Here is a 21352-nt window from a genome sequence, read left to right as displayed (position 1 = left end):
AAATAAAAAGATTTAAACATTCAAAGCTAAATATTAAAATTTTATTATAACACATTAGATCAAAAATCATTTAAATGTTTGCTTTTCTCTTATTTATGACTCAAATAATAATCAAAAAAATTAAATAAAATAATTAAATTTAAATTAGCATTTTTTATTAAATAAAATTAATTAAATTATTATAACTAAAGTAGGACAAAAATTATGAAGAAATTTGCTAAATTCTATAATCCCTTATTATAAAACAAAACAACCAGCAATATGTTAATTAATCATTAAACCTATATATTATGATTGATATGTCTAAGATTTTAAATATTAAATAAAAAAAAATATTTTGTAAGATATTAAATTTTAAATAATTTTTTTATACTTAATTATTGTTATTTTAAATAGTAAATTATTTTTAATTTGAAATATCAATAATTATTAAGTAAATTTTATATTTATTAAATTTAATTAATTGTTATACTTGCTTAATAAAACTATATTTTAATTTCTTCTTATTCAAAATGCTTTCTAAATCACAAAGTATGTTATTATTTTTTAAATCAAATAAAAATAAAAAATGTATTTCTTTAGAATTGATAAAATTATTATTTTTGACTCAAGTCTATCATCTAATCATTTCTATTGATCCATCTTTAGAATTTTTTTAACATAATTTATTAATTTTTACTTAGAAGATTTGATTAATATTTTTTTCTCTTCATATCAATAATAATGTCTAAAATTCAAAATATTTATTTGTTTGTTTGTTTGTTTGTTTTTTAAATAAATGATATAAAAATAAAAGTTTCTTAACCAGAGATTAAAAAAGGGGGTTTTGATTTATCTGCTTCTAAAATTTTTTCAAAATATCAAGATTTTTTCTAAACCAATCTGTTTAGCTAAAAAAAAATCTTTTTTACTTTAAACCCTGCTTGTTAAAAATTGATAAATACAAATATAATTTATCTTTCTTAAAATAAAATGCATTTTTTGATTTAAGATCTCTAGTATCTATCTATTGTATTTAAAATTTCTATGTTAGAACTGTTTACTAATTATTTATCAAGTAATAATTCAAATATTTAATTAATTAAATAGTTGATTAATGATCAGTTTTACTTATTTGATTCATCTATTTAGATTTATTTTAATTAAATCGCAAAATATTTCAAATGAATTAGATAAAATATTTGAATAAAAGTTTTTTTATAAAAGTTAAATTTGAAATAATATTAACTCTTTTTATAAATAGTCAAATAATTATTTTAAAAAAGATTATAATTGAGCATAAAAATTCAATCTCTATGAGGAAATTTTTCAGATACTAATTATTATTATGCTAATTTAAAATTTCATTTGCTACCACACATTTCAAAGATTATCATAAAAAGAAATGATGCAATATGAATTTCTTTGGAGTATAATCTTATTTTTGAAAAAACTAGAAATATACAAGCATTAATTGATAAATTATTTATATATTTTGTGATATTGTAATGGATAAAATCTATCAATAATAAAATAATTTAAAAAAAAATAAAATCTAAATATTAGTTTTAAAAAGAAATATTTCACTTTTACTCTAAAATATTCAGTTATTAGAAGAATATTATTTTAGTTTAGTTATTAATAATTTGATTAACAATATATTGATTGATTGACCTGACCCTACCCATATGGATGGGATATATTAATAAGGTATGGTAAATTAAATATTTTGCTTAAGATACTCAAAATTTTTCTTTGTTTACACTATTAAAAAATTAAGCAAGAAATTTATTGAGTTTACAGAAAAATAAATTTGAAATTAAAAGAAAGTCTAATAAAAAAACTTTTCTTTGGTTTTTTATTGAATAAATTATGATTCAAAGAATATTGCTATTATGAAAACAATTATAATTTGCTTTTTAATAAAAACAACAGGTAAGTAAGTAAATAAAAATGGAAGTATCAAAAATGAAAATATAAAAATCTTAGTCTACATTCATAAAAGTAAGTAATAAAATAGTAGAAAACCATAAATTTATAAAAAAACTTTGAGTTTAATACAAACTTTGTAGCATAGTATAAAAATTAATTTTTACTATAACAAAATACTCTAAATAGATAAAGTATAATTTTTACTATGGTAAACAAATATTTTAAATTTTAAATCAAACAAAACTATCTCTAAAAATACATAAAAAGTTTATAAAATATTATATATATGCTATAGAGAGTGATTTCATAAAGATTAAATATTTTAATTCATATATATATATATACCTTAGATGTTTTTAAAAATAAACTTGTAATATTTACCAATAAATAGTAGGTTGAAAGCAATATTTTAGATATATAATAAATTTAATTAAAAAACTTATTGTGGGGAATTAATTTCGCAAGGTTATGTGAGTATTAATTAATTAATTATCTATGTTTTCTTAAAAATTGAATTCAAGTTAGAAGAATATTCTGAAGTTAATTGAGATAGATTTATTATATTTAATCAGAATTACTTTATATTAGTTCAATCTATCTATCTATCTATCTATCTATCTATCTATCTATATATCTTTATGTTTTTGATCATAAAATTTATCAAAAAGTTCTAATCACTCAAGTTAGAGTTTTTAGATGTAATACTTTACAGAAACCCCACAAAAAAGTTGAATAAATATGAAGTAATTAAGATAGTTACTTCTTATGCTATTTTTTTCAGAATAATTAAAATTGTCATAATCATAAATAGATTCATTTGTTTAATAAGCGATGAATAGTTCTTTAAAACAATTAAAGCCTAATATAATTTTACTATTACCTCATATTTTTACATTTGAATGGATGATTATCTCTAATTTATTAGTTCTATTATTTATAGTTCCATTTTTAAGGTGTAATATAAAAAAAAGACCCATTAGTTTAAATATTCAGATACCAAATATCTAAATTATTTTTATGTGCATGTGCTTTCAAATTATTTATTTTTTGTTTTATTTGAAATCTTTCATACATCAAAATTAATTACTTTGCTATCTATTTGTTTGGTTTGAATAAATAAACCACTGATCCAAAAAAATTATTTGTTAATCAACAAAATTTTTATTAATTTTGATATAAAATTATTTTTTTAATTTAAGAATTGAATATGATTATTTATTTATTTTTTAATAAATTGCTATTGAGAAAAATTTACTAATATGGAATGTAAAGAAATATTTATTATAAGATTATTTTAAATTTAAAATAAATATGTATGTTAATATATCAAGCTAATGTGACATTAAGTCTGTCAAGAGCTAAGGTGTATAAGAAGCCAGAAGCGACTGGAATGAGATCATCATCGAAGTTATAAGTGGGAGTATGGATGTATCTATCGTTGGGATACTTAGAAGCACCAAGGTAGAAGTAATTACCTGGAACAATCAATTGATAGTAAGAGAAATCTTCTGAGTTGTAAACTGTATCTCCAGGAAGAACATGACTAGGACCAAAGTATTGATTGGCTACTCTAACAACATCTTAAGTTCTGTTGTGGTCATTGATAGTAGCATGATAAGCAAATTTCCAGTCACAAGTGTAGTTGAAACCAGTTTAGTTACTGAATCTATTAAGGAAATCGAAGAAGAGAGGTTCAACTACCTTATCAAAACCAACTTCAAGAGTTCTGAAGGCACCTTAAAGATTGACAGTGGGAGAAACAACATTCCATCTTTCAGCAGCCTTGAAGTAAGGGAATTTAATCAAAATTTTATGAGGTACAAATTAAGCTGTGAAGTTTTATAATTAATTGATGAAGTTAACACCCAATTAAACAGCATCTTATTTAGTTGGGTCAGCAGCATGACCACCACCACCGAAGAAAGTTAAGTTAATGTAAGAAGTTTAACCTTCTAACATACCATCAGTTGTTCCAAAGTAGCCAACAGGAGCTTGAGCAGCATTATGCCATCCATAAATTTCTTAAACACCATCCAGACAACCATCTGCAATCATCTTAGGAGCACCAACAATAGGACCTTCTTCACTAGGTTAGAAAAGCATTCTAATTACTTTATTGGAAGGGATTCTATGGATATCGTCCATCAATTTGGAAATAAAACCAAGAGCACATGTAATATGACCATCATGACCACAAGCATGAGCATTACTGTTGACACTTCTGTAAGGGAGAGTTGGGTTATCTTCAAAAATATCTAAGGCATCGATATCTGAACGGAAAGCAATAAGTCTGTCTTCACCTTAAGGCTTAGCTTTACCAGGAATATCAATTTAAAGACCAGTAATAGCAATTTTTTTAATTTAATTTTTGTGGACACCAAGCTTTCTCAAGTATCTAATAATTTTTCTTTGAGTTCTGAATTCATGGAAACCAGGTTCAGGATGCTAATGGATATCGTGTCTAAAAGCTACTAATTCAGTAAGATTGTATTTAAGTTATTGAGTGCTTTCTTCCAATGAGTCAAAGTCTTCATCTTCTTCATCGTTGCTGTCATCAAAGAGAGTTTCGGAATCAGTGAGATGTCTTAAGTTGTTGCTTAAGACAACAGCTAATAAAGCTAAAAGTAAGAGAATTACCTTTTTAGACATAATTATTATTTTTTTTGAATTTTTAAATTATTATTTAATTTTTAGAAATGATGACTTAGACTATTAGGTATTTAAAGCTGATGATTAAACAAAGAATACTTTAGAGTAAATTTATCATTTATCATTGATATGACAGACAACACATCAAAAATTAAAGATATTTGAGAATTTTATTAGAATTAAGCAAATTTGAAGTGAAAATAAATGAAGTTAAGCAGTTTATAAATTTATTCAGTTAAATTATAATTGAAGTGGCTGATTGATTATGTTTTAGTTAGATTAATTTTTAATTAATTTACTTGTTTACATAATTTACTTTTCTATTCTGATTTATTTCAAAATCCAAAAATTAATTAATTGATGGCAATTTTTTTTACCACACACAAATAACAAAAGAAACTCAAAACAAATTTATTAAAAACAAGCTAATTTACCTCTTACTCTAAATGTATTTTTTAATTTCTAATTTTTTAGCTAATTTAGGTGAGTGTTTTTTTTTTTGTTTATTATGGTTTTTTTGGAAAAAGTATCTAAAGATTAATTAATTCGTATTTTAACCAAAAAAAGGTTGCATAAAATACACCCATTCACCACTAATAATACATTTATACGAGCCCCACTAATGTAATTAATCGATAAAAAGTTTATTTCATTAATTAAGTTAAATATAATAACTTAAAAAGCCTTTATTAATTTTTGAAAGTATGTATTCTTTTAATTATGTTAATATTGATTACCCTTACCCTATATTTTTAATTACGAAGTTTTTGTGGTATAAAACTGTAATGTTCAAAAAGTTTAAAAAGATTTTTTTTATTTACAGTTATGAAAACAGTATTTACATCAATTTAAGGTAAAGTATCATTTATGCTTATTTGCATCAAAATAAAAATACATTTTTATTAAAAATCTATCTATCTTACACATTTTTTTTTTTATTTCTTCAAATATTTAATGCAGCATAAAAGTGTATTTTTTGTTAAAATCATACATTAAATAAATAAATAGCTCAACTAAAAAGTTCATTTAAGTTTGGAAATTTTATGAAATTTAAAATATTTTAAGACATTCAATAAAATTTATTAATATATAAATTATTCTTTAACTTAAATTTTTATGTAGTCGATTAATCTTTTGTTTGATTGCTATTTAATTTTACTATATAAAGCAAAAGGATGTCATTTAGTTTTAATTAGAAAAAATTGTCTACACCTAAAGATATTATTTTGTAATTTAAATTATTTAGGTGTAATTCTTTTACTTTTTGAGATGCTCTCTTTTATATTAAAAGAATGAATTTCTTTTCTTAAATAAATAAATAATTATCACATATTCAATAAGTTTCTTAATTTATCATATTTTTCATTTTATTATCATCATCATCATAATCATCATTTTATGGAATTATTTCAATTTTAGAGTTTTTAAGAATGATAATTAGTATAAACATAAATTAATAAAAATGTAATTAATGCTTTGTAAGACTTTATAAATATGGAATTTACTAATTTAAATAAAGATTTATTATTAAAATTCGAAAAGAAAAATATTTAGAGATATCTCTGTAATCAAAGAAAATAAATATTTATATATTTTTTTTTTTTTTTTTTTTCCATTTAATTCAAATAATACTTTACCATGCTAATAATTATAAAGCATGTATGTAATCAGCACATTAATAAAAATTGTGTAAATATAAATCAAATAAATACTAGAAAAAGTATGAGATTTACATAAACTTTTTATTCAACCACATTCTTTTAAAATTTTAAAATTATCATAGGCTTTAAATTGCTTAAAAAGCTATTATGATTAATAATTTGACTATTGGACGAAGTTTACTCTAACTACAAACAAGTATATCAAAAATTACATTTATATTTTCTTTTTTGTGTTTCCTTTCTTAGTAATAAATGTAAATTTAAATTGTATTCATGTTTAGCTTGTTATTTATTGAGAGTTGTTTTTCTTTATTTATAACTAAGTAATCTTTAGAAATTACTTCGCATTATTTTTAGACATAAAAGAAGCCTAGATAAATTTTTGTGATAAAAATTTTGATGAATCATATGCAAATATATGTTCATGAAAGGAGAATATTTTAAAAAAATAAATAAACTTCTTAAACGTTCTAGCTCTCTTTTATATATTATATTTATCTCATATAATTGGATTTTTTTTTATTATTTTAATGTCATATTTTTAAAAAACTTTAATTCTTGTTTTGCTAATATTTAAAAAAATAGTTTTAGCCTAAATTAATTAATATATTTATCTAAAATATTTTACATAAACTTTACATTTTAAAATAATAATTGTCATTTAATTATAATACAGATAAAATTATTATTATTTAGTTAGTTTAAATAACAAATCTCTGTAACCTAAATTTATTAAAGTATTTTTTATGCAAAATTTCTTTCTATTTCTTATTAATTCCTATGTTTATTAAATTATTGAAAGTAACTCAAAAATTAAAACTAGTTGATAAGATCGATTTAATAAATATGTTAGCATGCTAATTTACATTTAAAACGAATTTAATTTAGTTATTCACTTGTAATTTATTTCATTTTTTAACTCCTAAATATTTTATTAATATCCTTAATTTATAAACTTACATTTTTATTTATTTATGAAAAAAGAAATTTTATCTTAAATATATTTATTTGCGCTTTAATAAAAAGTAGTTTATATAAACTTTTCATTTAAAATAGAAATAGCTTGCCATTTGATTGTAACACAAAATTAAAATTACTATTTAATAGATTTAAATAACAAAGCAATGTAACTTAAAAAAATTATTGATTTATACTAATTAATTATTTTTAATTTATTTTCAATCTTTGTAAAGCCATTCAATGTAATTTAAAAATTAAAGCTGCTTTATATGGTTGGTTGGATTAAAAATATGCTTAATCTCACAAAATCCTCAATACTTAATAAATACTTGATACTATACTTACAAAGTTAAAAATTAAAGTAATTGTAATCTTGAAAATATAAATCTAGACATAATAACAATATTTTAAAATGAATTCAATTTATTTAATCTATCATAGATAAAATGCATTGAAATTTTAATTTGCTCTAAATAAAAATCTTATTTTGCAATAATTTTAGATTATTTAAATAATTTGCCAATCAATAAAATAATTTTCTCTTTATTGTTTTTTAGTGATAAAATGAGTATTTTAAATACAAATTTTTTAAATGTATGCTTGAAATTTAAGTATTTATTTAATAGTATATAAAACTTATAGAGATTAAATTAAAATTCATATTTAAATTAAAATAATTTAGATATAAAAATTTTATATTTTCGAATTATTTAACAAGTGAAATTCAATTTAATTTGTTATTTAGATTAATATATTAATTACTCTTTTAAGATTAGTTTAAATCATTGATATTAAATTTATAATAAATTAATTATATTTCCATCTTTGAATTTTTAGTCTTCTTGTAAATAAAATTCTCTAAAAATTTAGTTCTCTCTTTGAAATATAAAATTTAAAAATAACAAAAAATTATTTTACAGATTAATTCTTGGAAAATACATTTAGGGAAGAAAGATTTTTAAAATTTTAGATTAGAGTTTAATAAAAAAGATTTAATCTTAAAAATAATAAATGTAATTCTATTTAAATATAAATAATAATAAAAAATTAATTAAACAATTTCTTAAATTACAAAGAAGAATTTAAAATCCTTTTTATTCTATCTAAAAATAAAATTAATTTTTTAAATTTATTCATTTGTTAAACAAAACAAAAAAATAACTCTAAATTTACTTTTGAAAAAGAATTTAAATTAATCCATTCATTCATCTTTGAAATCAATAATTTAAAATTCATATCACAAAAATGGAGAGAATTATTAAATTTATTTTTTTAATTATTTTTGTATAGTAAAGACTATAATATTCGACCTTTGAATAAATAATTAGATTTTAATCAAGAAAAATGGTAAGATTAATGAATTTATATGGAATTTATTTAAGTTATTTTCTCAAACAAATAGAAAATTGAAAATTATTAAATATTTAAGGTTATAAATTTAGCAAATTTATATGGAATTTATATAAGTTTTTATATACTCAAACAAATAGAAATATGAAAATTAATTATTAAATATTTAATTAAATTTTTTAGATTTAGCAAATATATTTGGATTTTATTAAAGTTTTAATACATACTCAAACAAATATTAATATGAAAATTATTTATATTATAGCATTTAAAACATATAAATGTAAGCCTTTTAAAGTTTAAATTACATTCCAAGTGAATTATAATTATTTCAAGCATGACCCGTTAACTGGCTATGATCCATCCATGCATTAGTAACAAATTTTTAGACTCCCTACCATCTAGCATCTACTGCAGTTAGTTTAGCAAGTATAACATTACAAATACTAAGAGTTTTGTAAACTAAATTACATTAAAGTGTATCCTTAAAAACATTATTAGCATTGCGTAGAGCTGCTGCAGATATTACAGTTTGTTAATGAGCAGGGTTTACATTAGCCTTACAAATCAGGATAAAACATATTGTTATTAGCATAATCACTGATACAATTAACACATTTTAGTTGATTTTAAATTTATTAACTAGTAATGCATGCTTATTAACAGTTCTAAGGATTTTAAACGCATTTCAGTTAGTAGTAATCATAAAAATATCCGCTTTTACACTAATCACAAGAATTTGCGTTTGAACAGCTTAAACAATTTTAAATACATTTAATACAGTGATTTTTATCATCTTTATAATATGACTATTTGCAAATATTACAGCCTTTAAATGGATCTTAAAAGCAACATTTGGAATTATTGACTTAACAAGGGTAGCACTATTGATTAAACAAATAACTACCATTATCACATTTAACACAAGTTTAATCATCTATACATGATGTGCAATAAGGACTACAAGGGATACATTAACTATTATCTGAGTTTAAGTAATAACCCTAAATGCAAGAGTCTATTTGAATATTATTAGAGCCATCAATTAAAGAGCAAGTAGCTACAAATTAGCCTAAAATATCACTACACGATTGGCATTAATTTAATGAGTTAAGATAAAATCCATCTAAACATTAATAGCAAATGTTACTATTACATTATCTACAGCCATTTATAGTATACTTGCAAAGAGGGCCTAAACCCTGAGGATCATTTTAGTCTGCATAATAACCGCAATCACTACTACTTGTTTAAGCAATTAAGGTCGATGTTTGTAATAAAATAGCTAACAAAATTTTAATCATTTTTTAAAAACTAAATGTAGAATTTTACCTTAATTAATATTTAATTAATAATATCTAAAATTAAGTAGAATTTGATGATGATTAAAGTTAAAACAAATTAAAAATTTATTTATTTATTTGTTGATTTAATTTATATTTTTTTAAAGGTCTAAAACTACTAAAAAATAAAATAATTATTTCATAACTTCAATTTGAAAGTAATTATTCTACAATTTACAACTAATGTTCAACTGAGTAGCTTATACTTATATTTTTTATAAATGAAATAGAGTATTATCAATGAGTAATATTTATAAACATTTTTATAAGACTAATTTTTGAATTTGTGATAAGAAGTGAAAATTAAATACCATATAACTTAATTTTTATCATTCCCATTTAATTAGCTTAAAAATAGGTTTTATTATTTAAATCTACTTTTCTATTCTTTATAATTGATTATTTACTTATTTCATGATTATTATTTTATCTATTTTCTATCAAATAATTAATTGTAAGCAAAATAAAATGAATATATTTTCAATCATAATTAAATTTTCTCCTAAATAACTTTTTTACCTTATTCATATAAAAAAAAAATAAAAATATTTTTAATTTTTGAATACTGTCAGAAATTAATTTTTGAATTTTCCAAATATCTCCCATTAAATAATAGTTTTAAAAATAAATCTTTAAATTCTTTAATATTTTAATTTTAATTTATGCCTAGCTATAAAAACAAAAGATTTTATTTAAAATTTGGAAATCTAAAATAAATTGAATAATCTAAATTTTAAAATTTAAGCATAAATTCATAAATAAAGTACTATTTCATTAATTTTTTGTGTTAAGCGATATTTAAGAGCTATTTTAAGTAGATAAGATTAATAAATTGAAGTTGAACATTTGATATAAAATATGAATATTTATAGCATTTAATTAATTTTATTTCAAATACATTTTTATTAAAATAAAGAAGAGATAAAAAATGTAATTAATTTTAGTATTTTAGTTTATCATTGGTATTAACAATGATAATCAAATAATTTTCTATTATATCTTATGAAAATAAAGAAAAATAAGATTGAAATAGAAAAAATATTATGCTAGGAAATATCAATGATGTCATTCATTGTGAGTAATTAATTATTTTGTATTTCTAGATTAAAAGAAAAATATAAAATATATATTAGAAATATATTAATTAAATTCACAATTACCTGTTTATATGATAGATTGATTATATATTCATTCAATTAAGGAAAGCAGCAATCATTTAATGAGAGAAGAAGAAGGATAGTAGAATGAAAGAGCCATTTAATTAATAGCTTTTAAATTGAATGCAGAAATCCATTAAGAAGGTTAACTAAAAATTGATTGATTGAATGAAATTGATAGTAAAATAAAATTTTTATGAAAAAGAGAGTTCACAAATAAAAGAATATATATATAATCATTCAATCGAGAGTTTGGGAAGAAAATTAATAAAAAAATTAATAATAAACAAATCTTATTAGGTTAAGTTAATAAATAAATAAAAAAGAATCAGGAATGTTTAATTTTAGATAAAAAGTTTGGATTACTTTAATTATTTTCATTTGGATCTTCTTTGCCAACACCTAAGATAGATAGATCGCTAATGGTTGGATTACAGGAGCTGTTATATTTAGTTCTGTCCTTATAATAGGTAATTAATTAATCAATTAGGCAATTTTAGTTTTAAAATCAGAAATTGAAGCATAACAATCATCTAATATTCAAATAAATATCAATCTGAAATATGATATAATCAAAAAAAATCATTTTAACAGAAGATAAATCTCAAAATTAAGCAAAAAATCAATATTATTAAAAATAATAATTTAAATTGCTTACATTTTCTATTAAATTAATTCATTTTTACTAAAATAGATCTCTTGTTTACTGGATCCAATTCATTTTTATATGAACCCGAATACAGCAATTGGAAAGAAAGAGTTGAAAAAGGATAAGGTTATTGAAGTAATTAAAGATAGCAGTTTTTTTATATATACAATTGAGTATACAACTATTAAAACTTTGAATGATTAAGCTAAGCGAGTTAAAGCCTAACTAATTAACTGACATACATATTCATTCATTATTCATTTGATTTTTAGTAGTATCCTGTATATTTGCATTTCAAAAGCACAAAAAAATAATGTATTTTTAACTATCTTTTAGCTTTTTCTAAATAAATAGCCCTCTATATGTTGTTTTAAATAAATATTAATTGTTAAACTCTTTATCTATCTGCTGTATGTATGAATTATTCAACTTACAAATACTTAACAACAAATCAATAAATGTCGTTTAGCTTTTCGAACATTATTTTTCAGATATCAATATGAAATATCAGATCTTGTGTTTATTCACTGCTCAAATAAATGTTTTTTAATTTTTGATAACTATCAACAAATTGATTCTATTGATAAATTAATCATATTTTAAACATTCAAACCCTATTTTTTTGACTTCAAATTTATTATTTTTAGCAATAAATTAAAATAAAAAATCATAAAATTAAATTAGATTTTATTTTATTTTTTTACTAATTTATTTTAAATTATATTTGAATTCTTTATTTAAGCATTTAAATTTTACTTATAATAAAAAAAAAATATAAATTTGTTGATCAAAAGATCATTTAACTATGATGAAAATTAAATTTAAATGTTATTCGCTAATCTATCAACACAAACTTTAAATTATTTTATGAATTTACAATTTAATTTAAAATTCATGCAAAGGCTAGAGAAATCAAAAAGTTATCAACCCAAAGTAGCAAAATCCTTAGTAATTTTAAATGCAAACAATTAAAAAATTAAAATAGCAATTATTATTTTGAAGTAATGAATCAAATATTTATCTTGTTTATAAATTTATTATTTAAAAATTGATTTAGATAAGCTTATTAATTTGATGAAAATTAGTAAATAATTTTAAGTGCTTTGAATAAATGTAAAAGTAAAATTGCAAACATCCAAGCTGAGTGGAATAATATGAATATATATTTGTAAATAGATTCCCATAATTACATTAAAAAATTTATTTATTTTAGTTAATATAAATATTTTATTATTTTTATCACAAGAGTTCAGCATTGACGAAATCACCATCACCAACAGCTCCTAAACATTTTTAATTAAAATTATATTAACAAAGGTTAAAATTATATTTAAATTATCAATTTACCTTTAGCACCTTCGTAGAAGTAGTGGAGTTTATTAACATCTTCACCATCTTCAATAATGGTCCAGCCCTTACCTTAAGCATTAGGAGCATGGACGTGATAAACTATTATTTGTTAGGGAAAAAATTAATGAATAAATGCTAAGTTGAATGGTAAAAGATATCGATACTTCTAACAACACCACCAGAACCAGCATCTCTATGAGTGGCATGATAAATTGCCTTTCTACCTGTTTTATTAAAAAAATAAGTTTAAATTATTTTTATTTAAATTCATTTAAATCATTTATTTGCAAGTTTTTCAGTCAGTTTAGTTTATTGAAATCAATCAATCAATCTTATTGCTTATCAATAAAAATACTAAAACTAAATCAAATTTTTTTAAATGCATAAATTAATAAGCAATTTGATCATTAATTGATTTGAAATTTTTGAGATCATAAAGGATTTATCATTTTATGGATCACACAACTATACTGATATATTAAGGTGCTTAGCTGTTTATTTATTTAACTTGCTAATGAATTTAAGTGCTAATGATTTTTGTTTTGATAATAATAATAATCGAAATTAATACCTAATTCAGCTGCTTCCTTTACACTTAAATTGTAATGATATTCGTTATCTAGAACACCATAGGCATAAGTAGAACCAGAACCACAAGAGAAAATGTTTCCCTTAATTCTTTGACCATCGTTATCAAGATAGTAGAGCTAAGCACCTTCGTGATCCCATCCAGTAAGCATACAACCCATAGAGAGTCCATGATTTCTGTAGGAATATAAAATATTAATCAGGATTCTTGAGGCAGCTGCAACAGAAACCTTTTCACGATTTTATAATTGATATTTTCTGCATTCAATTGCCAAATATTGCTCCCAGAATTAGCAATCAGCTGCACCACCAGCCATTGTTCCGAGTAATTGATCGTTAATTTCAATGATTTTACGAACTGTTTCAGAAGCATCAAAACTACCTTATGAAGCTCTGGAATCGACTGCAACGATAACACCACCCTAAAATTTAAAGGCGAGGGTAGTTGTACCCTTCTTGAATTCCATCAAAGAACGCTCAGGACCCTTGGCATCCTTAATATTATGAACAAGTTAAGTAGGATCACTCAAAGGAACCTATTCAAATCCGAATTAACCATTTGATTTAACGATATCATCTAACTTTGTATTTAATGATCTACCCAATTTGTTGCTAGTGTAGTTGAATGAATCAGCGAAACCTAAGTTTTCAGTTGATAAGATATTTTCCATTTAATTTAAATTAACTTTCCTTTATATTTTATATTTATTGCTTTGTTTCTTTAATAAGAAATCTATCGTTTTTCTGCCTGCTCTTGATTCTTTTCTGAAAAAGAAAAATTTGATGTATTTTATTTTGATAATGATTTATTATATTTATTTTTTAATATTTTTATTAAAAGATTTACCAAATTTTAAATCGAAAACAACTTTCAAAAACCTCTATTCTCTGTTCTTCTATCTGTATCTATCTATGTATTTACTATATCTTAAGTACTATTTATTTATTATTTACAATAAAGCAGATATGACCTATTTCTGAGGAATATAAATGAATGATACTTTTTTTCACAATGTTTTACTAAACAAAATATATATTTATTTAATTAACATCAATATCCTTCTATTATTTCTAACAAACAAACAAGCAAGCATATAAATAAATAAAATCCATTTTCTTCCTTATATTTAATACAAATAAAATTTATTCCTTAGTTTAAAATGAATGTTAAAATATTTTTTTAATTAAAAAATTTTTTTTTTAAATAAATGGGAAATAAATGAAACTACCTAGAATTAAGCATCATTTATAGATTAACAGATATAACCTATTTCTGAGTAATATAAATGAATGACAAGTTTTTTTCAATAAGTAACGAACAATTATTTAATTTTTGTTTACTTAACTTCCATATTTATTTAATTTAAAACACACAAGCAAGCAAGTTAACATAACATTCATTTTCTTCTTTAAAATTAACTCAAATAAAATTTATTAAATTTTTTAGATTTAATATTAAATATATTTTAAATAAAAAACAATATTGTTTAAAAAATTAAGCTTTAAAATAAATAAATCAAAAAAAAAAATAAGAAAATAGCTAGCTACTATGATATTTGAAAAATATAAGTTTTTTGATAAAGTAAAAATAATATCTCATACTAAAAAACAATTATTAAAAATTTGAGAAATTATTCTTAAAAATTAAAGAATTTAATGTAAAAACTCATTTAAAATCCTTAAATAAATAAATTAAAAAATATATTTAAAATTAAAAAAAAAATATTACATTATCCAATTAATAGTAAAAGTAAGTTAATTAAAATGAATATTTTAGAATATATTTTTTTGAATAATTATTTCAGTATTAAATAATTATTTTTACTCTTTTTTTAGATTTAAGAAAGTAATTATTATAAAGCTAATAGAATAAATAAGCAAATAATTTTAAAAATAGAATTTTATAATAACTAAAGATTCTCTTTTTAAGATTTCGGACTTGATAAGATTTAATCTAAAAATTTAATTTGAAATTATAATATATTCTTTTAGATCATTTTATTTTATTTGATCTTAAACTCTTATTTCAATTTATTAATATGTTTACACCTATTATTAGAAGCAATTAACTAATAAATACTTATATAACATGAAGGTTATGCTATACGAAAGTAGCAAAATTAGTTCAAGCGAAGATCAAAAAGTAGTTCGTAAAAAGCAGTATTTTTGATATTTAAATATTTCTATTTTATAAAATAAAATTTATAAATTTATTTATAAAAAGATTTTTAATTTGCTTTTTTAAGCAGTGAAAAGTAGCTACTTATATCTTAGACAAGATTAATTAATATTCGATTTAAATATTATTGATTAAAAAAATATATATAATAAAATATAATAAATAAAGTTGAATAAAAAATTAATTAAGTGGGGAGAATGTCATCTGTATCTAAATATGGTTCTAATTTCAATACTGAAATTTTAGATCTCTATATATCAGAATATATTGAAAGTTATGAGAAAGAACTTTATCCTTATTTACAAAAATTAAAAAATCTTAAGCATTTTAAGCTGAGTGTTGATGCATATAAATTTGAGCTTACATCTAAATTCTAAGATTAATTATTCTAACTTTTTACTTAAAACAAATAATTATTCTAAATTAATTTTTCTTTTAGTATTAGCTATAGACATGGACTAATGGGTATTAGTGATAAAGGAATTATTGGAATTAGTAGAGGTATATCATAGTGCTAAAATCTATAAATTTTATTACTTGATTTATCATAAAATATGATTTCTAAAGGAATGACAACCTTAGGATCTAATTTATAAAATTGTAAAAATTTGGAAGTCTTGAAGGTTGATTTTAAAAATAATTATATTGATTCCATTTAAGGTTTTTTTCAAGAAATTGGTAGACATAAAAATCTCAAATAATTAGAAATTGAATTAGGATATGATAACTCTTTAAGACATTATAGATAATCTGAAATAAAATTATCTAATATATTTTCAGGTTTATGTTAAAAGGAGGAATGCTTCAAAATATTGAAAATTTATTTACAAAACACTCTTTTTAAAACTGATAAGCAGATAATATATGATGAAATAAAAGGATCTTTAAAAGCCAATTATTTTGATCTTAAATTCGATAAATGCTTTTTTGAATGCGAAACATTCTCAGAATTTATACAATGGATAAAAAGAATGAAAGTTTAAAATTTCTATCACAACTTTATTATTAAATCATATAAGCAATTATTAGATATTGCTTTTAATTTAATTTAGTATGATACAAGTTTAAATAAAAATATTGTTGATTAAGAGAATATCAAAGAATTGATAACAAATAACCTTGGAATATTTTTTAGAGAAGACAAAAAAAAGAAGGATTAAAATAAAAATTCATAAATTCTAGCAATAAATTACATCAATTCTAAGTTATTTTTAATGTTTCATTTTAATTTTTCATATGTCAAAATAAAATAAAGCGAAGCTGAAGCAATAACTACATTAATTACATATGCATTAAAAAGTTTAAATGAAATTAAAATTAATTTAGATAAAACTTCAATAACATTTAAAGATTTAATTATCATGCTTAAAGAAATAGCAAAAGTGAACTCAATTAATTCATTAAACCTATCATTATAATGTAACTACTTTAAAGGTAAGAAAATATATAAAATAGTTTAAGAGTTAGATAAAAGTAAATCCCTAAAAAAATTAGTTCTTGATCTAGACAATAATAATTTTGGAGCTGTTTATTTAGGGAGAACTTTAAAATAAGTTTAAAATTTGATAATTTTAATAATATATATATCAAATAATAGTAATTTTCCAGATTACTTATTCTAACAAATCAGGAGAAAAGCAATGAAAAATAAAAGATTAGTAAAATTTTATCTTGGATGAAAAAATATCTATAAAAACAATTATAAATATCAACCATTTAAATCTATTTTTTAATATTACCAACTCAGAAAAATTTTAGGTTGCTTGTTTGTAAAATTTATGTTCGTAGATTTATTGATAGAAACAAAAAAAATTTTTTAACTAAAAACAAATTTTTCATTACTTTATTCATGGAATAAATATTTTTATCAAATTTATATTTCATAAAAGCAAATAAATATTTTTTAAAAAATTAACTACCAGACTTTTTTTCTGAATCAACCTGCTATATAAAATATGCTTTTTACTTTTTTGTAAATATTTTATCATTTCATATTAAAAAATAGTTAGCTTAAAATCATAAAAATTAAATTACATATCACCATCTGTATAAACACAGTTCGTGATATTTTAATTACAGGATTAGTTATATTTATTTATTTATTTAAAATTTTTTAAAATATAAAATTGGAAAATCAAGTTAATCAATTTTTACAAATAAATGATGAATATAAGTTATTTAATAAAAAGTATTTATGTATGCTTATATATTTGCTTGTTTGTTTGATTTAATGTTTATTATTTATAATGAACATATTACATTTTTAATTTAAAAAAAGATTCTATTTTTATTTTATTTACTCTCAAAGCTAAATTATTTAAGATAAGTATATTCATACATATATCCTCAATATGGGCCTTAACCAAAGTCTAGTTCACATTATGTTTTATTGAGAATCTATTTAATTATTTAGATACTTTCTCTTTTCTGTTCAATAACTATTTTTCTTAAATATAAATTTTAAATTTATTTTTGAAATTGATTAATTAAGTCACTTTACTTGAAAAACAGTCTAAGCTTTCTAAGGTATTATTTTGAAGCTAAAGCACTTACGAGAGGCTCTATTTCATAGCCTATTATTAATATGTTGCTAAAAAATATAAGAAAATACATATTCTAAAAATATTAATATATATTACTTAAAATTTAGGCTTAATGAAGTTAAAAATTCCATATTCTCAATCTATAATGAAAGAGCTATGATAATTTAATTTCCTATTTCATTTACTTCACTACTACTAAATTATTTAATAAAATAATTTAATTAATAAGCTTGCTTTCAAAGGGAGAGGGATAATATACAAAAATTTATATTAGATAATTAGTAAATAGTAGATAATTAATTTTATTATCTTTTGAAAATTTATCTCTTCCTAAATTATTTATTTTACAAAAAAAAAAGCTTTTCTGCTTTGATTAATTAATTAATTTATTCTTACTCAAAATCAAGCTTTAGTTTTCTTAATTATTTTTGATTTTACAAGCTATGAATGAATTTATTAATCTCATTTGAACTAAATTTGCTAAATCTTTTAATAATTTAAGAAACTAAATTAATAAGTATGAAAATATATTTATAAAATGCTACGAAAAGTCAAGTACAATCTCCTCCAATTAATTATATTTGCTATAAATTATTCGCCTAATTCTTGTTAAAGACTTATCTGTGAAACACTAGACAAACCTATAAAAAAATATTAATTTAATTAATTGAAAAATTACAAAATCTTACCTAAATTAAAGATTTAAAACTTTCAAATAATCTAATTATTTCAATTTTGAACAAATTCTTTTGATACTTACATCTGTTATATTATCTCTTTCTCTGTATATTAAAAAATATTATTTTATAAATTGAAAACAAACTTAATTCATTGAATAAATAATACCTGACTACTAGCTTAAAATGTACTAAATTCTTTAAAGCAATTATTTTTTCACATATTTTTTAAATCTATGATTACTCATAATTATTTGCATTATAATCGTAATTACCAATATTTTAGTTTAATTAAGCTAACCTTAAATCTAAAATTTTTAGATTTATATTTTAAAGTAACTTAGATATCCCCTCATTAGTAAATCTATTTTCATACCTTAATTATTATTCAAATTAGCTTTTATACTTAAAAAATATTAATTCTAAATTACATTAATACTATTTAAATTTCTTCAAGTTTTTATAGCTATTAGAACCATTTACTTAAGTGATTTATAGCTTCATCATCAAGATTTTTGCAATCGCTTGATAATTATTTATCATTTTATTCATAAAAATAGAATGAATGAATTTTACTGTAAGTTAAGCTTAAAAGACTTTAAATTTTTCATATTTTTGCATACCGTTACCAATTAAGCTATATCTTTTTCTCTTATTTTATCAAATTAACTATTTAAAAATAATATTACAAATTACTGATTTTAATTTTTTGTTTAATTTACAGAAGTTGCAAGCTCAGACTCTACATCTCTCCAAAACTACTGAGAGGCTAAATAATCTCTTAGAATTCTTTGCTTTAAAACTCTCCTCTATACATATAAATTAATAATATGATTTATGCTTAAACTAAAATAATCAATTTTAAATTGAAAAATTAATTATAAAAATAATTAACAGAATTATAAAGTTCTTTTTTAAAATAAAAAACTTACTCATTAATATTCAACCAATATAAAAATTAATGAACCTTTGCAAATATAGTAAATAAATTTATGTAATAAAATCTTTTTATAAATTATTTTTGAGATAAAAAAATTTCATTTTGTTAAAAAAAATTATCTACCTAAGTTTTAAAGTTAGAATTTCTATTTTATTGAATTTAGCGTTATCGTAAATTTTAATTATGTTGCTTAAGCACTATCCATCGAGATATTTATATGAGCTATTATTTTTTCAAAATGCTGAATTCTTTTAATTGATATATTTTATTGATTTATAATTACATAAAATCTAATTCAAATTAGATAATCTCTCTAAGATTATTTTAGAAAATTGTTTTGACATCAGTTATTAAGTTTAAAATTTAACTGTTAATTTATTATTCTTAGAACTGCTCATCTTTTGAGAGTAATAATTTTAAAAAAAATTGACTGAACCATTTATACTTATTCTCATCTTCCTTTGGAATAAAATTAATCAGTTGATTTAAGTCTCTTTTTTTAAATTGTAATAAATAAATGAATTAAGATTTTATCAAAGAAAGAAAGAAAAAATACTACCCTTATATTTTGAATAATTCAAGATAAAACACATTTATGCTGCTAAATTTACTAGAAGAGGAATCAAGATTATGTTCCTAGCTTCCAAAAAATTCAGATATTTATTGTTAATCAATAATTTAATTCAATTTTTCCTTAAATTCCTCATCATCCTTGAATTTTGGTGACATTTAGCTTTATGATTATGAATCATTTATTTAATTTTAGTTGTTTTTTTCAATGCTTGGCAAATAAGAGCTCTTAGTATACAAAGATTCAACAAACTTAAATTTGATTTATTCTTTAAATTCTTCTGTTTAATCAAAATCTTCTTCTTCCATCTATTTATCTGTTAGAATATTTTTTATTTAACTAAAATTTAAAATTAATGGTATTTTTTTTATATCGTTTTAAAGTTAAATTTACTTGTTATTTTAAAATTACTTGCAAAATATATGTTTAGATGATTTTATATATTAATTTTGATTTTAATTTCTTCTATAAGATATTAGAATATAAATTACATTAAAATACATTAAATAAATATCTAACTCAATTAAGAAATCAAATAATTATTTGGAATAAAAATGAATTTATTTTTATATTAAAACAAACGAAGTCAATTTTAGTAGAAAAGCAGTACCAAAAAAATATATTTGAAAATAAACAAACTTTAGTTGAAATAAAAAATTTGTATTTTACTATATTTTAAATTGATATAAATCATTATTTTAATAGTAATAAATTAATAATATTTAAAAAAAAAATACTTTAAAAATTATTTGATTAACTAAAAATAAGCTAAATAAAAAATTTATTTTACACATTTTAAAAAAAAAATTTGTTAATTTAAAAAT

The 21352-nt window shown here is 20.2% G+C and overlaps 9 protein-coding genes across 9 annotated transcripts in view; 3 read left to right on the top strand and 6 right to left on the bottom strand. All coding sequences in view use genetic code 6, as the record gives it.

Moving 5' to 3' along the window:
- Positions 1-99, top strand: part of TTHERM_000379101 (hypothetical protein) — a gene marked incomplete at both ends in the record, with an annotated part of 243 nt that extends 144 nt beyond the window's left edge. Inside the window, one exon of the mRNA XM_012797519.1 lies at positions 1-99. This exon is cut by the window's left edge and continues 144 nt beyond it. Within this exon, the coding sequence (XP_012652973.1) occupies positions 1-99 (99 nt within the window).
- Positions 100-1874: 1775 nt separating this feature from the next.
- Positions 1875-2213, top strand: TTHERM_000379090 (hypothetical protein; the record flags this gene model as incomplete). The annotated part of the gene is made up of 1 exon (XM_012797518.1): positions 1875-2213. The coding sequence occupies one exon, from the start codon at positions 1875-1877 to the stop codon at positions 2211-2213; it is 339 nt and encodes a 112-aa protein (XP_012652972.1).
- Positions 2214-3237: 1024 nt separating this feature from the next.
- Positions 3238-4560, bottom strand: TTHERM_00379080 (peptidase M20D, amidohydrolase; the record flags this gene model as incomplete). The annotated part of the gene is made up of 1 exon (XM_001015489.3): positions 3238-4560. The coding sequence occupies one exon, from the start codon at positions 4558-4560 to the stop codon at positions 3238-3240; it is 1323 nt and encodes a 440-aa protein (XP_001015489.1).
- A 4302-nt stretch (positions 4561-8862) lies between these two features.
- Positions 8863-9126, bottom strand: TTHERM_00379070 (hypothetical protein; the record flags this gene model as incomplete). The annotated part of the gene is made up of 1 exon (XM_001015488.2): positions 8863-9126. One exon carries the CDS (start codon positions 9124-9126, stop codon positions 8863-8865), a length of 264 nt encoding a protein of 87 aa, XP_001015488.2.
- Positions 9127-9219: 93 nt separating this feature from the next.
- On the bottom strand, positions 9220-9744 carry TTHERM_000379069 (transmembrane protein, putative; the record flags this gene model as incomplete). Its single annotated transcript, XM_012797517.1, has 1 exon — positions 9220-9744. One exon carries the CDS (start codon positions 9742-9744, stop codon positions 9220-9222), a length of 525 nt encoding a protein of 174 aa, XP_012652971.1.
- Positions 9745-11227: 1483 nt separating this feature from the next.
- TTHERM_00379060 (transmembrane protein, putative) lies at positions 11228-11814 on the top strand (the record flags this gene model as incomplete). The annotated part of the gene is made up of 2 exons (XM_001015487.2): positions 11228-11501; positions 11726-11814. The coding sequence occupies 2 exons, from the start codon at positions 11228-11230 to the stop codon at positions 11812-11814; spliced, it is 363 nt and encodes a 120-aa protein (XP_001015487.2).
- Positions 11815-12919: 1105 nt separating this feature from the next.
- TTHERM_00379050 (proteasome subunit beta type protein) lies at positions 12920-14289 on the bottom strand (the record flags this gene model as incomplete). Its single annotated transcript, XM_001015486.3, has 4 exons — positions 12920-12963; positions 13028-13129; positions 13195-13254; positions 13602-14289. The coding sequence occupies 4 exons, from the start codon at positions 14287-14289 to the stop codon at positions 12920-12922; spliced, it is 894 nt and encodes a 297-aa protein (XP_001015486.2).
- A 1736-nt stretch (positions 14290-16025) lies between these two features.
- TTHERM_000379049 (hypothetical protein) lies at positions 16026-16346 on the bottom strand (the record flags this gene model as incomplete). The annotated part of the gene is made up of 1 exon (XM_012797516.1): positions 16026-16346. The coding sequence occupies one exon, from the start codon at positions 16344-16346 to the stop codon at positions 16026-16028; it is 321 nt and encodes a 106-aa protein (XP_012652970.1).
- Positions 16347-18143: 1797 nt separating this feature from the next.
- On the bottom strand, positions 18144-21031 carry TTHERM_000379048 (hypothetical protein; the record flags this gene model as incomplete). Its single annotated transcript, XM_012797515.1, has 14 exons — positions 18144-18243; positions 18298-18387; positions 18437-18535; positions 18737-18826; positions 18886-18981; positions 19030-19122; positions 19187-19393; positions 19449-19541; positions 19594-19686; positions 19740-19826; positions 20081-20179; positions 20241-20450; positions 20517-20867; positions 20922-21031. The coding sequence occupies 14 exons, from the start codon at positions 21029-21031 to the stop codon at positions 18144-18146; spliced, it is 1818 nt and encodes a 605-aa protein (XP_012652969.1).
- Between the last annotated feature and the right edge of the window lie 321 nt (positions 21032-21352).

Source organism: Tetrahymena thermophila, assembly GCF_000189635.1.
Source record: "Tetrahymena thermophila SB210 genomic scaffold scf_8254652, whole genome shotgun sequence".
In the NCBI taxonomy this organism is placed as follows: Eukaryota; Ciliophora; class Oligohymenophorea; order Hymenostomatida; family Tetrahymenidae; genus Tetrahymena; species Tetrahymena thermophila.
This window is presented reverse-complemented; position numbering and strand designations above follow the sequence as displayed.